General features: G+C 39.6%; 1 protein-coding gene across 1 annotated transcript; it reads left to right on the top strand.

Moving 5' to 3' along the window:
- Positions 1 to 6614: 6614 nt before the first annotated feature.
- Positions 6615 to 16074, top strand: hif1an (hypoxia inducible factor 1 subunit alpha inhibitor). Its single transcript, XM_067236638.1, has 8 exons — positions 6615 to 6977; positions 8786 to 9036; positions 9489 to 9637; positions 9876 to 10021; positions 10379 to 10485; positions 11653 to 11716; positions 13053 to 13163; positions 13538 to 16074. Exons 1-8 carry the CDS (start codon positions 6798 to 6800, stop codon positions 13598 to 13600), a joined length of 1071 nt encoding a protein of 356 aa, XP_067092739.1. The 5' UTR covers positions 6615 to 6797; the 3' UTR covers positions 13601 to 16074.
- The last annotated feature ends 238 nt before the right edge of the window (positions 16075 to 16312 follow it).

Genomic DNA, 16312 nt, shown 5'->3' with positions numbered 1-16312 from the left:
CAAATGCCATGCCAGTAAACAGATTTGAGCAGATTCTGAGGTACATTCACTTTGTTAATAATTACACACAGGAGCCAGAAAATGCTGATATGTTCTTCAAAATCAGACAAGTGTACTCAAGAAAATCTTCCATTCAGCAGTTGATCCAGACTCATTTTAATCAATTGATGAGCAGATCATTCCCTTCAAGGGCTGCCTGTCTATCAGGCAGTATATCCCCAAAAACCCAAACGTTGGGGTGTGAAAGTGTGGGAGAGCGCAGGGTCCTCTGGATACATATAGTTTTGAAGTGTATCAGGGTTTAGCTGGGCAGGCTTAGGTCATTCAGTTGGGAATGGATGCAGAAGTAATCATGCGCCTCTGTGATGACATACAGCAAAAGAATCACAAGGTGTTCTTTGACAACTTCTTCTCCACCATTCCACTCACTCAGGCATTGCAACAACAGGGCATCTATGACACTGGCACATGCAGAATCAACAGGCTCCATGGAGCACAACTGAAGCTGAAGAGTGAAAAGCAACTCGGAACAGAAGGAAGAGGAGCTTGCTCTGTTGTCAGCAACGCTGAAAAGCTCACTGTCACACATTGGCTTGATAGTTCAGTGATCCACATGGTCTGTTCCTGCATTGGCCAGTCCCCACCAGATTAGGCCCCGACATGGAACAAGAAAGAAAATAAGACGCTCAACATCCAAAGGCCGTTTTCATTGAAACGGTACAATCAGCATATGGGAGGAGTAGATCTCATGGATCAGTGTGTCACAATGAATCCTCTCAGCTGCAAAAACAAACGGTGGTACATCCGAGTGTTCTTTCACTTCTTGGATGTGACCACTGTTGCCTGGCACTTCTACAGAATGTCTGGTTTGGAAAACAAGGATCTTCTGCATTTCAAGGCATCTGTAGCTTATGCGCTAATCAGTGCAGGTTCATTCCAGACACCCACAAGAGGAAGACCCAGTGCCACCCCACCTCCTTTGAAGCGCAGATCAGTGTCCAAGACACCCCCAGAGATCAGGTTTGGCCCTTAAATGACAGACCAAGTTCTTTGTAGTTTAATAAGATATGAAATGATGCAAATCAAACAATGAGTACAGTACACCATGGTGTCTCAATCTAGATCGGCGATACCAGCCGGTTCTGTCTCCCCCTCTAGACCCACAGAGTAGTGAGCCCTAATGTATCTTTTATCACCTGGTGTTGACTCTCCAGAGCTATGAGGACCATTGTACCCTCTCCTTGTCCCATGATGTGGTCATCTCGCCTCCCCTCTACGGTACCATACACCGGCTTTGACTTCCACATACTCTGCAGCAAATCATTTTTTTCATTCTCATTTCAGGGACAATGCACACTAATCAACAGCAAAACTGTAAGTGCGCCAGAGTTAGCTAGAGAGGCTAATTTTCATCTGCTGTCCCCAGCCAGATTTAAAGGCAGCCTAAAATGACAAAATATCAAATAACATACTAAGGTTAAAATAAGTCAATAAACATACAGTAACGTAGACACACCCAGTGTTACTCACATATATGCAACAGAAAAGTGTACTTGCAGTACAAGCGCATATATAGCACTGAGGCACATACCTAACATACATCAACACGGCAAACACACATATAAGCAGACAGTACATCAGTGCTTGCATACATGATTGGCAACAAGCCATTCCTTAAGGCTATGTTTAAATGTTTTGTATGTGTCTTTTGTATGTGTGATGGCAGAGCATTCCAAGTGTGTGCTGACTTTACAGAAAATGCTGATTTGCTAAAAGAGCTAGACCTATGTGAAATAATACAATCACCTCTTGAAGTAGATCTAGTGTGTCTGCCATTCTGAATGCACTGTTTAATAAAATCACTAAGCGGAGGTGGAGCCATACCATTTAAAATTTTAAAAACCAAACACACATCAGCGAATTTAACAAGGTTCTCCCACCTCAAGATATTATGTTTGATGAGGATATTGCAGTGATGGTGACTTTTTGTTTTTTTATCAACTGCTTTTAAAGCTTGTTTATGGAGAATATGGATAGATTTTAATCATATGAACCCGTGCACCCCTCCCTGCCAGTATGCTGACTTATTGCATTCCTCTTTTCACTAAAAGATACATTCTCTTGAGAATGACCCTCTTCTCACTCTCAGACACTGTCACATCCTGTTGCATAATCATAATCATTACTTATTTTATCTGAAGCATTGATTATATCTGGAATAAATGTTCAGCATTGTCATTACACATTTTGGTATATTCTGAAGTATTGATTGTCTTTTTATTGTAACAGAGACATGGAACATGCACAGCAGCATAGATTAGCAGCATAGATTTAATTCCTCCACACTACCAAAGGAAGAGAAACAAAAGGGTAGTAGTTGGCTTCATAAACAGTCTGAGATTTTTACACCAAGGAAGATTTGTGTTGAATTACCACTGGAAAGGGACAGATCCTCACCCAGAAGAAAATTAAGTGTGTGCAAATAACTAATTTGTTCTGTCTCCGTCCAATACAATGACAACAATGAAGTTATGCCCAGTGAGCCACTGTGGATAAGGAGCACAAGAACAACCCCAATGGTGGAACATTAACACAAAAGTTACCTTAACACATAATTCCAGACCACCTAAGAACAACTGGTGGAACAGCTGAACCTGCACATCTTTAAACTTACAACATCCATAATCAGTTTACCCACAACAGGGCAGCGGAGAAAGTAGGACAGGCCTCTGGACATACAAGGTATTTAGACAGTAAGTAGCTACACACCTAAACAGGTAACGTGTTTAATGAACCCCTTGCTTCTGCTCTTGCTGCAGTGAGTGCCATTAGGTCAGGACCTCAGTGCATACGATTTTCATACCAGTACTGCTCAGCCCTCCTTTTTTTTAGTGGGAATCCAGGCAAGTTGTTTGCCATTGCGTAGCCTACTTGTAGTTAAGTGACTGGATGTCCTTCCTTCTGAGTGGGAAATTTCTTTTGGAAAGGGTTTTGATCAGCCTTTCCAACTCTCCCTCACTTTCTTTAGACAGGACTGGTTTGCGACCTGAAAAAACGTTTCATTTTATTCCTTGTAATCTCTACAAATATATCGCTACATTAATAACCACTAGCTATTTTAGGGCTTGTGTGTGCCAAGCATTGTCGACTAGCCAATTAGCACAGAACTACATCATGTATATGTGAATAGACTGAATTAAAAAGTAAAAAAAAAAAAAAAAAAAAACACCAGCATCACAGACAAATCTGCAACCCTGTGCCATGGCTTAATTTGTATTTTATTTTTATTAACGTCTCTTTACAAATACAGACAAATCAAAAAGGATTAAATGTGCAGCTAACTGATGATAAGTTTCTCACTTAGACACACTTTAGAATAATGGTCCGTTGTTAACGAGTAGTTATGCAGGAAGTAATAGGTAGTACTACATTAACACCGAATTTAATACTATTAACTAATATGGAACCAAGGTTAACTAAGCAGTAAGTAATAGCTAATTTACTACAAAGGTAGTTCCTTGGTAGGTATTTGGTTATTACTAAATACATATATCCTCATTGAGAACTACTTGTGAATTATGACCAATTAAGAAAGAATAACCAATTAATTACTAATCACAAAAGTAAGTTTTTTTTACTCTTAACAACATGGTCATAACATTTCAGAAGCTTGTGCCTCAAATGAGTTCTTTGTGGAAACAACATACAATACACAATAAAATATTAGCACAAGCCAGCTGTATTTAAGGGGACTTATGAATAATGATGTAAAAAAATAAAAATAGAATAGAAGTATGCAGTGGCATAACGACATCTCTGACGTTGATAACAAACCAAACCGTTTCAAAATCGGTTGAAAATTGAGCAAGTTATGGTCATTTAAAAAGTACATGTAGCATCAACACAATGTTATGGGTGAGCGAGTTGACTGTAGCAAGATGGCCGCCATGTGCGGACGTTCGACTCCGTTGTCCGGCAACGCGGACGAGACATCTAGTGTTTATATATATCTATGGGAAGAACCATAGACATATGTCTATGGGAAGAACTGCCACTCTCGGGAAACTTCCGGCTTCTGAACTGGTTGCAGTTCCACTCTAGTTCCATATGAGGGCGCTAACAGGCGAGTGCAGAATGAATGGAGGTCTATGGACCCTCAAAGTCCACTTTTCTCAGGATATCATTTTTTGTCTAGTAATTTGAATGTTGAGTTCGAATAGGGAAGCAAAAAAATACACACTGCGTGTGTTTTAAAGTCGCCTTTTTGTTCTAAAAAGCCTTTTGAAATGACGTCATACGCATCGTACGGCCAGAGATACTGCTTCACGGCATCGACAACACAGCTGACATGTCTCTCCCTGTCAATACAAGTGCTAGAAAGAGTTTTGATTCGCTAATGTTGCTAATGCTCTAACATTCTGGTTCCGCTTCGGATGCCATCAAGCGGGATCTCTGGTCGTAGCCAGTCCTTCACTAACCAATCAGCATCCATTACAGTAGCAGAATGCTAGCGTGTTACTGGCAACGACTCACCCTGTAAGAAATCGAAGGGACATAAGTACCCGTTCATTCAACTTTCGACCTATAATCCATTTTGAATTTGCAAAAACTACAATCAAATCTGAGATTTCTCAACAACAATCAGGCGAAAGAGACAAATTTAGCCGTCTAGCTCCATATACTCCCATTCATTTTGCACTCGCCCGCGATCACCCCCAGTGGAACTCTGGTGGAACTGCAACCAAATTCGGTACAATGGGGCTTAATAGAGAGTGAACAGGCTCTCCTTTAGACAGTAGTGATGGGAAGTTCGGATCATTTTACGGACTTACGGACTACTCGTTCAATAGGTGCTGTAATTTGTTATCGAGTTGTGATCCCAAGAATCAATTCGAATCATGAGGTACCAAAAGATTCCTACCCCTAATAAATATAATTGTACCCATATTTTCATGATTCTTTCTTGTCCCTCCAGTTTCTCTCACATAGGCCTAGGCTACCCTCTGTACCTCCGTGTACCCCTAGGTTTTACCGTGACAGGCAGTGAGTGACGGTGGGGAGAGGGCAAACTGGGTTCCTTCACGATGATGTTTCAAAAGTCAAAGTATATACTGCTTACAGAATGGAGTTTTGATCGTGCAGTGAATTTCTGCTCGATCATCTGATTTCTGCTTGTGCGAGTGTAAATTACTTTTGACAATTTGGGGGTGGTGGCATATTGCCTGAAGGAAGGGGCAATGGCTTCTGAACCCAACAAGCCGTTTGTCCATAGTTACATTGGGCCCAGAGTTGTAAAGAAGTGGAAGCCGGTCCACCCACACCTCCCACACAGGGCGGATTGCTGCCAACTTGTTCTTGATTCTTGGTTATTGAACCTGATTACTCCGGAGAGCCACAATTCCTCTGGAGAGCTTCCATATAGACAGGCCCTGTCTCGGCATGCCACAGACTTGCAGTTGACTCCCTCTTGACCTATACACATCTGCAAGGATGAGGATTCCAAAGTAGGCATTTAAATTGGTGTTGTCCATCTCTTTCCACTGCTCTCTGAACACACGTCTCCCCTCCAGGTTGGTCATATTCAAAATAATTTTCTGAACTGAGTCAGGAATCAGCAGCTCAAAGGATGACTTGATATCCTGAACCTGAGTTGCTTGCCAATCGTGTTGGCCCTGGTACCATTCTTATAGTAGCAGCCTCAGTGGTGGCAGTGGAACCCTCAATGATGGAAATACGGGCCTCAATGACTGCAATGGCAACCACAATTATGGCAGAATTGCCCTCAATGAGGGCAGTAGCTGCCTCAGTGGTGGAAGTAGAGGCCTCAATAACTGCGGTTGCTACATAATCATTTGCATGAATGTACCAGAGCATTGGCAATTTGTTTAAAATAATGAGAAATTGCTTTGATGACGTGCAAAAGTGACTAGAATAGATGATATGGAGGTTGAACAAGTACTTCAGAGATAACAGAGAATTTCAATTGTGATCTGAGAAATATCAAAGCCACTGAGAAGAACTGTCATCACTTGCTGCATCACGGGCACTGCACTATCTATCTATAATTCCAGAAATCTGTGTGTGTGTGTCACTAATTTTATCACAGGCTCTGTGCAGAAGTGTTCAGGTAATCTGTATTTGTGTGTTTCACTGGCATCTTAATCACCGACTGAATCATGGGCACTGTACACTAGTTTTTAAAATCAAGGGCTTCAATCCACCCCCTGACTTTTGATGGGATGAAGCTGACAGATTTATTTTGCTGCAGCAAGTTACACTATGGATAAATGAAAGTATTAATAAATAAATGTGAATAAACGAAAAGGTAAATACATAAATATACGAATTATTAAGCATTAAAGTGTATAATTCTTCATTTATTTAGCTTTACTATATAGTAGCATATTTATTCACTTATTTAAGCATATTATATAAATTGACTATCTCTGCTTAACCTAACAATTACACTGCCACCAGGCTAGATGTCGCTGTAGCTATTCTGTCTAGATTAATCTTGCAACTATTTGCCTGCATGGCACCCTGAAATCCTGTCGTTTGTCTTGAGCTGTCATCGCTGTTTACACAGTTTTGTGTTTGCAACTGGCCGTGCCACGGGTTGGAGTGTTGGCGTTGCTAGCTGGTTAAAGCGCAGCTAGCTTTCCAATTTTCTTGGATCGTAAAGGAATGGTGGTGTGTATGGCACGATTTGGTGAGTGAATCTTTAGATTCAGAAGAAAGTCAGCTTCTCAAGAGAAAATCGTTGACGGGTCTAGGGCAATCTTCGACACTAAACGGACATGGCAGCAGCAACAGTGGTGGAGTCTGATCAGTCGTCAACCGAAAGCGGTGCCGCATTTAATGAACTAAACAGCACTAGCTGGAACGAATCTCAACTTCGAAAGTATCCTTTTCAAACAAAACCCATACCAAGACTCTCTCTTACGGATCCAAGAGCCGAGCTGCTTTTAAACAATGAGGTAATCACTTTACTGTGTTCACACTGACTGTTTGTGAAGCATGACCAGCAACAGTAAAGACTCATCTCCATCCCTAATTTTGTTAACGCTCCGCGGCTCATGCAAGCCCGATTCTAAACATGCTCCTGTGAAGCCAGCTCTGCCAAATGTGACTCTTGTGTTACAGCAAGCTAAATATAACTGTATGACTGATTATAGATATAGTTTGTGTGGATTTCAGATCATCAAGCTTAATTTGAGGTACAGTAGCCGTGATAACTATCAAGAGCACAGATTTATGTCAGCATAACTAAGTATTGTGGCAGCACTCCAACCCATGTGCATTATCCTAATCTGTAGATAAATTATTTGCAGACACTCCAGGTCTACAAAATATTCAAGTGATAAAGCGGTCTTGTGTTCCCATCATTCAATTTGGTGGATTGTTGTTCACCCTCCCCTTTCATAAGCCTAGCCAGATCTCCCAGTTGCTTATGATTGAGCATAAACATACGTTTGGAAAATAGTCCGAATCGAAAGCTATGCATCGTAAGATATATTAGTGTCCAACTGCTAGTTGGTCAGTAAGGGCTGGGCTGTTATGGATCAGAATTGATTGTTCAGCTTCGGTATTAGTCCCGTGAATTATACAATTTTTCACTTTCTACTGCTAGACTCAATCATAGCAACGTATAGCTAAACATTGATGAGTCAATTATTGTGGAACGTTTGTGGAGAGCCAACGGGTTTTTCTGTGTACATAAAGCTTGCATTTTAACCAGTTTGACAGAGTATAGTTTACAATAGGCTATTAGACGTGCACTCAGAAGCTGTTTCAAGTAAACTTTCACTGTCAGTAAAAGTCCAAGAAACATAAGGTTCATAAGACAGCATGGATCAGCAATTTCATTTTATTTACCACGTTCTGTGCCTTTTCGGACCATGCATTGCCTGTAGATCTCATCATATGGTATCTGCAAGGTAATAAGGCACAACCTAATTTACCTATTTGCTTAGTTATGTCATTAGTAATTGGCATATCACGAACGTGTTGGAATTTGCCATTATTAGGCTATTTATTATTGCAAGTTGCAATCCATTGTGTTCAATTTTCAATCCAAGGCTGACTAGCTGTTTGAACAAGCTTGTGAAGACCGCAGATGGAAGTGTGTTTGTCATTTAATTGATTGCTGCATCCAACACTACTTTCCCTTTCGAATTAAGGATGCACGCACGCGTTGTATCACTTGTTGTCTTTAAAGTGGGGGACTATGGGTCCCAGTATTACAAAGTATGCAACATTCATTAATTGACTGAGATCGAATTGACTGTGAACTTGGGCTGCGCTTGAAATTGAAGTCAAATGTGGCTGTTTTGTGTTTATCCTCAACCTGCAGTCAAGCCCTTGAGTGAAAAAGCAAGCTGCGCCGAGCAGAGCTCTGGTCGCCAAGCGCTACACCAGCCTACGTTCCTTCAGTCACGTAGCACTTGCAAAAAAAAAAAAAAAAACATTTCCAACGCGACCATCAATCCCGCTGTCTGCCAGCGAACGAATTGTATTACTCGTGTACTACTGCTTCTAGAAAAGTTCCTGGTCAGAAACAGGTGTGCCTTTCTTTGCTACGTACAAAAAGATAAATGTTTTGTCAGCTGGCATAACAATGTCAACCAATTCAAAATATTTCATTTAACTAGTTCTAGCTACCCAATACCACAACTGTATGGAAGATAATTGAAACACGTAGAACATAATATTGATTTGCTCTAGTTCGACGAGTTTCTCTTTTTGTTTTTCACATACATGCATGCATGTAATTTTCTGTTTTTAGGAGCCTGTGGTTTTAACGGACACAAATCTAGTGTATCCAGCTCTGAAATGGGACATAGGTTACCTTCAGGAGAACATTGGGAGCGGAGACTTCTCTGTTTACATTGCCGAAAACCACAAGTTCCTCTACTATGACGAGAAGAAAACGGTCAATTTTGAGAACTTTGTCCCCAAGTCTCGAAGGATGGAAATGAAATTCTCAGAATTTGTAAACAAAATGCATGAAACACAAGAACTGGATGGCGAGGAGAGGTAAACTGTATTGTTTTTGTTGAATATTGCTAATACTATGATAATGCACAATTGTATTTGTGGTATAACATTTGTTTAGGTATTTGCATTGGGGATGTGCTCAGTGGGGAATTTAATGTTAGACTTTTGAAATTCTATAATGCACAATGCAGGAAAGGAAAGGGCCAATGAGTAAGCATATGGGAAACAGCTTCCTGATCTGACTTGGCTCATTCACACACACTCATATCACTTACTGACCTATGCCCACACTTATCATGTTTCCTATCCATACACATTTATTAAATCAAATAAAATTCACACTGCAAAAGCACCAATGCACATCCATTTTTATAAGAAATGTACAGTAGGGTTGTTGGAGTTTTACATACTGGTGTGGTGTGCCAGCACAGTACTTATTTAGGGTGGTGAGCCTTTATTCGTTTTTTCTGTGTCTATCAACATTGTGCCAGGGTGTACCTGCAGCAGACCTTGAATGACACAGTGGGAAGGAAGATTGTGGTGGATTTCCTGGGGTTTAACTGGAACTGGATCAACAAACAACAAGCCAAGCGCAACTGGGGACAACTTACATCTAACTTACTGCTCATAGGCATGGAGGGTAAGTGGTTCTGGACATGTACATTATCTTGGTTGTTTGTTTACCTTTTTGTACATACAGCATGACCCATTATATTTATAGACAAATCACCCCATAGCAATACTATTTATAATTATTACATTTAATCATTTAGCAGATCCTTTATCCAAATTGACATGCTGTACTGATAGGGAACAAGTGCTGGAGATGATCAAGGACCGTTCCCACCATTTTGGGGGTCTACACACTCTCATTGCAGGCAATGTGACCCCAGCTCACTACGATGAGCAACAGAACTTCTTTGCTCAGATTAAAGGGCACAAGAGGTGCATTCTGTTTCCTCCAGACCAGTTTGAGTGTCTCTACCCCTTCCCTGTACACCACCCCTGTGACAGACAGAGTCAGGTAAGTGTGTCTTGTTAAATGCCAATTCTTTTATAGAATGAGGTTATTTGTCAGCCATGTAATCCATGTAAGCCATGTAATTGGGAGTCAGGTGGCTGAGCGGTTAGGGAATCGGGCTAGTAATCAGAAGGTTGCCGGTTTGATTCCCTGTGCCAGTCTCTGCCAAATGACAATGTGTCCTTGGGCAAGGCACTTCACCCTACTTGCCTCGGGGAGAATGTCCCTGTACTTACTGTAAGTTGCTCTGGATAAGAGCGTCTGCTAAATGACTAAATGTAAATGTAATGTAAATGTAATCAACAAGACATTTCTAATGACAACTTTGCATTTGTACTTTTTGTTGTTGCTATTTATTAGGTTGATTTTGAGAACCCTGACTATGAGAGGTTTCCTAATTTCAAAAACCTAGTGGGCTATGAGACTGTTGTGGGCCCAGGGGACGTGCTCTACATCCCTATGTATTGGTAAGAAGTGCTCTACTTATAGCATGTCTGTTAATTTAAGATGAGACCCCATGTCATTCTGAGTTTCAAAAAAAGCAGTAGGTATCAGTTTATGGAGGCTTGCTACTTTTATAGTTTTTCCACTGCCAGGCAAGTTTATCTGTCCTATTCTCACATTAATGCCAGTGTACTGTTCCAACTGTGGCTGAGGTGTGAAACATAATCCAGTAGACTGTGGTCCTGACATAAGACCACAGACCTCTGGGTTCCTGCCAGAGGCCAGCAGTCTGCCATATCCCAGTAGAACCAACTGCATGGCGGAGTAGTTGGTGAGCTGAGCTAGAGTGTTCTTTCCTCTCTGTGGAAGTCAGTGGACGGAGAAATAATATTGAGCAGCTGTGCCGAACTATGTCGAACAGCCCTTCCTTTCCCACTGGCCATCTGGACCAGTACCTCTAGTCTGCTGACCCTGACACTATTACTCTCATACTGATTTTCCCCCTTTTCCCCCACAACCTTTTTACCTAACTGCCTTCTACTGTTATTAAGGTACAATACAAAGGAGAGGTGTAATTTAATTATTACAATTACCTGGATTTTTTTTTAAACCCCTTCTGTATAACAAAAAGAATAGGTTGATGATAACTTTTCCTCCAATTTGTGTTATTATGACAATATCTGTGTCTCAACCCTTTCTCATTTCATTGAATTTCATCCCATTATATTCATTTATAAGAAGTGTTTAAAAAAAAAAAAAGATTGAAACATTATTAAAGACAGCTCTTAACTCTGCAATTTTTTTATGCAAAGGTGTGTACAATTCTACGCCTATTGCAAAGCGAACAGCTCATCCAAACAATGTTACATCATGTAACTGCATGTCCTTGAGTCCTGAGCAAGACACCCGCCGACCCAAATTTTCATACAGCGTCTGGTTCTCAAGATAATTGCGATACAAAGAGAGATTCCTGTATTATTGTTAGATTCAGTCCCTTTGTTGAGGCATTCCAGATTGTGGTTATGTGCATTCAGTTGCTTTACTTATCCTTGATGTGTCTATTGTTTTTAATGTTCCTAATTTCAGTACAGTATTAATTAAACATATATTTGACCATGTATGTATTATCAAGAACGGCAGTAATAATTTCATTGTTCTATGGATATATGACTGCTCTCCTGTCCTATTAGGTGGCATCACATTGAGTCCCTTTTGAGTGGCGGAGTGACTATCACTGTTAACTTTTGGTACAAGGTGAGGCATCGCTTTTTTATCCTCTTCTTCATAGGAATAAGTGTCCTGCCCTGTTCCATAAAGCAAGTTTACCAACACGGTTAGTCTGCATATTCAACATAACACCAGTTCAGTTACAACAGCAACTTAAGATGGGAAACTAACCTGGGTTGCGTTTCCCTAAAGCGTCGTAAGCCTAAGTTGATTGTAGAATCCATCATACAACAAATCTTAGTTTTACGGTCCGTTCCCAAAGACACCTTAGCTAAAGTGTCTCTTGAAAATTCGTAGCTCTTGAAAGCGCATAGATTAGCCTACTTCTTACGAGCATGTTTGGGAAACGCACGTAAGAAATATCGATGGTTTCGTTATTTTGCTCGATCGTTGCTACGATCCATCGTTATCGGGAAACGCAGCCCTGGTCTGTGGCAGGTTAACTGTCAGATTAAACCTGAATTGTTGCTTAGCCAGTTCCTGTAACTCTGACCTGATGGTAAAGAGATCCTTTTATCATTTACTTTCTGGCATGCTGCCATATTATTTTAATAATTCTCAAGTTTATAGAAAAGCAACGGAAAATTATAAAAAATATATAATAAATACATTATACAAAAATAAATCATAAGACATTGGGACCTACATATGTGTTTGTATGGTATGTGTTAACGTTTTGGCTTATGCTATATAAAATATGTCTAAATGATAATAATAATATCTAAATGACCCCAATACAATTATAATAGCTACATAATTTGTGAACTGTGCAATTGCTGGACATTATTATGACAACAAACATAGTATCTAATTCCATATGCCTTGACTTTGTATTTTCCCAATAGGAAACCATGTTTAAAAATGAATTGGTTAATGTATTGGGTACTAGCCTGTATTTACATCAATGTCAAAAAACTAAACTTGGGTGGCTGTATGGTTATCTAATCAAATAAGAAAACTTCTTTAAATAAGGACCTCAACCCATGTGTAGTTTTTTGCCAATCATGGTGTGTCCTTTCATTGACGAGGTGGTCGATGCTGTCATACAAAGGCCATTTTAAAGGGAACATACTTCAGGGAAAGGTCACGTGTCCATGAACATCGCTGTTTACCATATCGATTTGTTCCATGTTTGACCTCTCGGACTTCTTAAGAATAGCATGCACACTACTACTACTTGAACCTGTTAGTCTGATTGCGGAAACTTGAATGATCCTTTATGGAACCACTTTAGCCCTGATTTATGTTAGGTTGATTCAAGTCAGATTTTGGATTTAATACCCATATTTTCTTGGCACGCTTTATGGAACAAGCCGCTGTTGTGTCTGTTTGGCTTTTAAACGTATTCATTCTATTACACTAGGGCGCCCCAACACCCAAGAGGATAGAGTACCCTCTCAGAGCCCATCAGAAGGTGGCCATCATGAGGAACATCGAGAAGATGCTGGGAGAGGCACTAGGAGACCCACACGAAGTAAGAGTGTGAAACCCTGTTTCACACCACACCATACATCTTCCAATCACAACATTCAGACAATATAATGAGCAAATGTTCCTCCATTTCTAGAACATCATTTCACTGTTCCCCCTGTATTTAGGTCATCTATTGTGAATAGTGCACGTATGGAATCCCAGTGGCATGCTGGCCCTCAGTCCAACCCAATTACAGGGAATATTTATGTCTTACCTGATTTAGTACAGAAAAAGGGTAATATGTGGTACAAAGACCTGTGGACACTGAAAGAGAATTCTCAAAACACACCTGTAGGTTCGAAAAGTGATTTATTTGTCTGATTGACATTCTGAGTCTAATTTACTGAGAGAGAAAAAAAAAACTTTTATTGGCAGGTCGGACCTTTGCTGAACATGATGATTAAGGGGCGATACGACCAGGACCAGAGATTCAGCTAGAATCTCCTCTTGCAAACAGTTACCAGTCTGCTGCTGAAATTGTGTGTGTGAGTGCTTGTGTTGGTGAGTGTGTGTGTGTGTGTGTGTATGTTTAGTATGAGTGGACACGAGTGCACTTGCATGCAAACTTGGACTGTTGAGCTACCATTGCATGGCAGTACTAGGCTACCCTGAAAGACAGGGAAATCTTCCACTCTGCTTCGATTTGCCTGACACCTTTTTTTTTTTTTTTTTTTTTTTTTTTTTTTTAAGCTGCCAGAGGAATAGACTGGACTAGTGGTCCATTTCCTCTCCGCATGCTGTCAATGATTGCCTGGTATTGAATACGTGACTTACACTCAATAAGTATTTTATTGGGAGTAAAGTATCCTTGCATCAGCAATGTGTGTTGGTATAGGGAACTTAACCACAATATATCTAGAGATTTATAAGCCAGACGTTCCTGCTCTGTCAACATCACTGCAAAATAGGAATACCTTGATATAACAGTGATTGTGGGACACTCCGCCTTAGCTACACTGTGATTTGAGAGCTAAATTACATGACTTACTTTCTCAAAATATTTTTTTGCATACCTGTAAAGATTTTAACAAAGAATATTTGGGGGGGGGGGGGGGGTTGTTGATATGGCTGATTGATTTAATCAATGGGTGTCAGAAAGCAGTAGTTTATTGCCAGATAAAAAATTAAAAAAATCAAAATTTCGAAATCGGGCAAAAAATGTCTTTCACAACACTGAAGGAACATGTGATAGTTCATGTGATATGTGATTTTAGTTTAAGAATTTACAAATAGTTTGTGATTGTATGTTGCTCATATCTTTGATTTCATGAATAAGCTACATTTGTTTTTGTTATTTGATAATCAACGTTACTTGAAATGGAAACCACCAGTCAGGGCATGAAAGTACATATGCTAACATTTCAATCTTAACTGCTCAGTCTATTTTGGACAGAAAAAATAACCCTCATATAAAAGCCATTTTGCTAGCTTTTCCCTGAAATCTAGCTAAATGTGACCGATTTGTTAATTTGTATCTTTTTTAAATGCATTGCAATGCTGTACCCACTTGTGTAATTTACCCTGTGGGTGACTCCTAGTGGCTTTAGACAGACAGCTTTGTTCCATAACTGCCACTATCAGTGGTGGAAAATGAGATTTGGGATGTAACTTCACTGATAGAATACTTCAACTGAGGTATAATAAAGTACCAACAGCTTAAATACATAATGAGCTGTGACTTTGTCCAGGTCACTTTTGCATGTTTGGTTAGTTTGGTTTACAGTTATTATATTGCTAGTGTAAATTCAAAGCATTACTCATTCAGTTATTATAGATGTGGCTGACATTTTGCTTTGAAATATGTTTGACCTACAGTTGAATGAAATGGACACATTTTTTGTGTGTTTGACTTGCATTTGTTCAATCAAAATTGTTGACTGCTAATTTGCATCCCAGTTAAAGAATGCATTTATGCAAAAAGTCCCATCGCTATTGTTTGGACAGGTTTCAAAGTGATTAGGAATCATGGTTGTTATTGTGCCATTGTGAAGTATTTTCTTTAAGCAGCGCAAACAGACAGCTGGCGGTAACTCAGAGAGATTCAAATGACATGTTGTGCTATACTTGCCAAACAGACTGTGTCCTAATGATTAAAAAGTTGATTGATTGATAACAATCAAAAGCAGTAGATGAACAATATTTAAAGGTTCTCTAACACGTTTTAATTACTTTGCCTAAATGGGGAGAATATTTGTTACCAAAACAGGAATATGTGTGTGAAATTAATTCATGTCATTCTGAATAATGATCATGGGTCAGTTTAGCAGACCTAGTGTAAGCGTATCCAATTTATCATTGACAAATGTCGGAGACCTATTTAATGGAGATGCGTGTTTTTGGTTCAAGATTTAACTTAATTTGTCTTTTGGAAATTACATTGGAGTTACAGTATATAAGAAAATGATTTTAAGCCATGTGTATTATTTGATTAAATATGGGGATTTGTTTCATTTTCAGGTGACTGAAAATGAATCAAATGTAATTTGGTTGGCATGTGCATAGCACATTTAGTTCCATCAAAGAATATGGAAGTGTGTTGGTTATACAACAAAATTGTTCAAGTATCTGTTCTTCAGTTCACTGAACCTAAGTTGAATTGTGGTTTCTGTATGTGCGTTCCTCCCTTCACCTGTACTGTACCACGTGCCTAGGTCTGTTATGGAATTGCACTAGAAGTAGGCAGAATTATTTTCTAAGATTAATTTAAATTAAGGCTTTAAATGTGACTATTTGACATGGTTTGTGAAGATATTGGTATTATGTCATTAGTATCCTTTTGTCAGAAATGTAAAACTATACTTTTCTTCTGTTCCTGCACTTGTTTTGTCTGCTGAATTCTGCACTGGTTTGAATGACTGGTTAATGTATGTTGTTGTGCAAGTAGCTTTGAAATAAAACTTTATTGAAATCAAGGATGTCATAAGTGCTCCAGATTGGACACAATGGGAGATTTCCTACTACAGCATATGAATTACTAATATAGTAATGTAGCGTTCTTCTTTTTTTTTTTTACAAAATCATAACCTACCTATCACTACTTATTGGGTGTGCTCAAGCCTTCGGCGAGAGCACAACCTTTGTTCTCTCACATATTTATTTGTTTATTTATTTTCGCCCCCCTAAGGATCAGTCAATATTTAGACTACATAC

The sequence above is a fragment of the Osmerus mordax genome, chromosome 5 (assembly GCF_038355195.1).
Source record: "Osmerus mordax isolate fOsmMor3 chromosome 5, fOsmMor3.pri, whole genome shotgun sequence".
Lineage (NCBI taxonomy): Eukaryota > Metazoa > Chordata > Actinopteri > Osmeriformes > Osmeridae > Osmerus > Osmerus mordax.
Note: the sequence above shows the minus strand (reverse complement) of the source record. Positions and strands in the feature narration are given on the sequence as shown.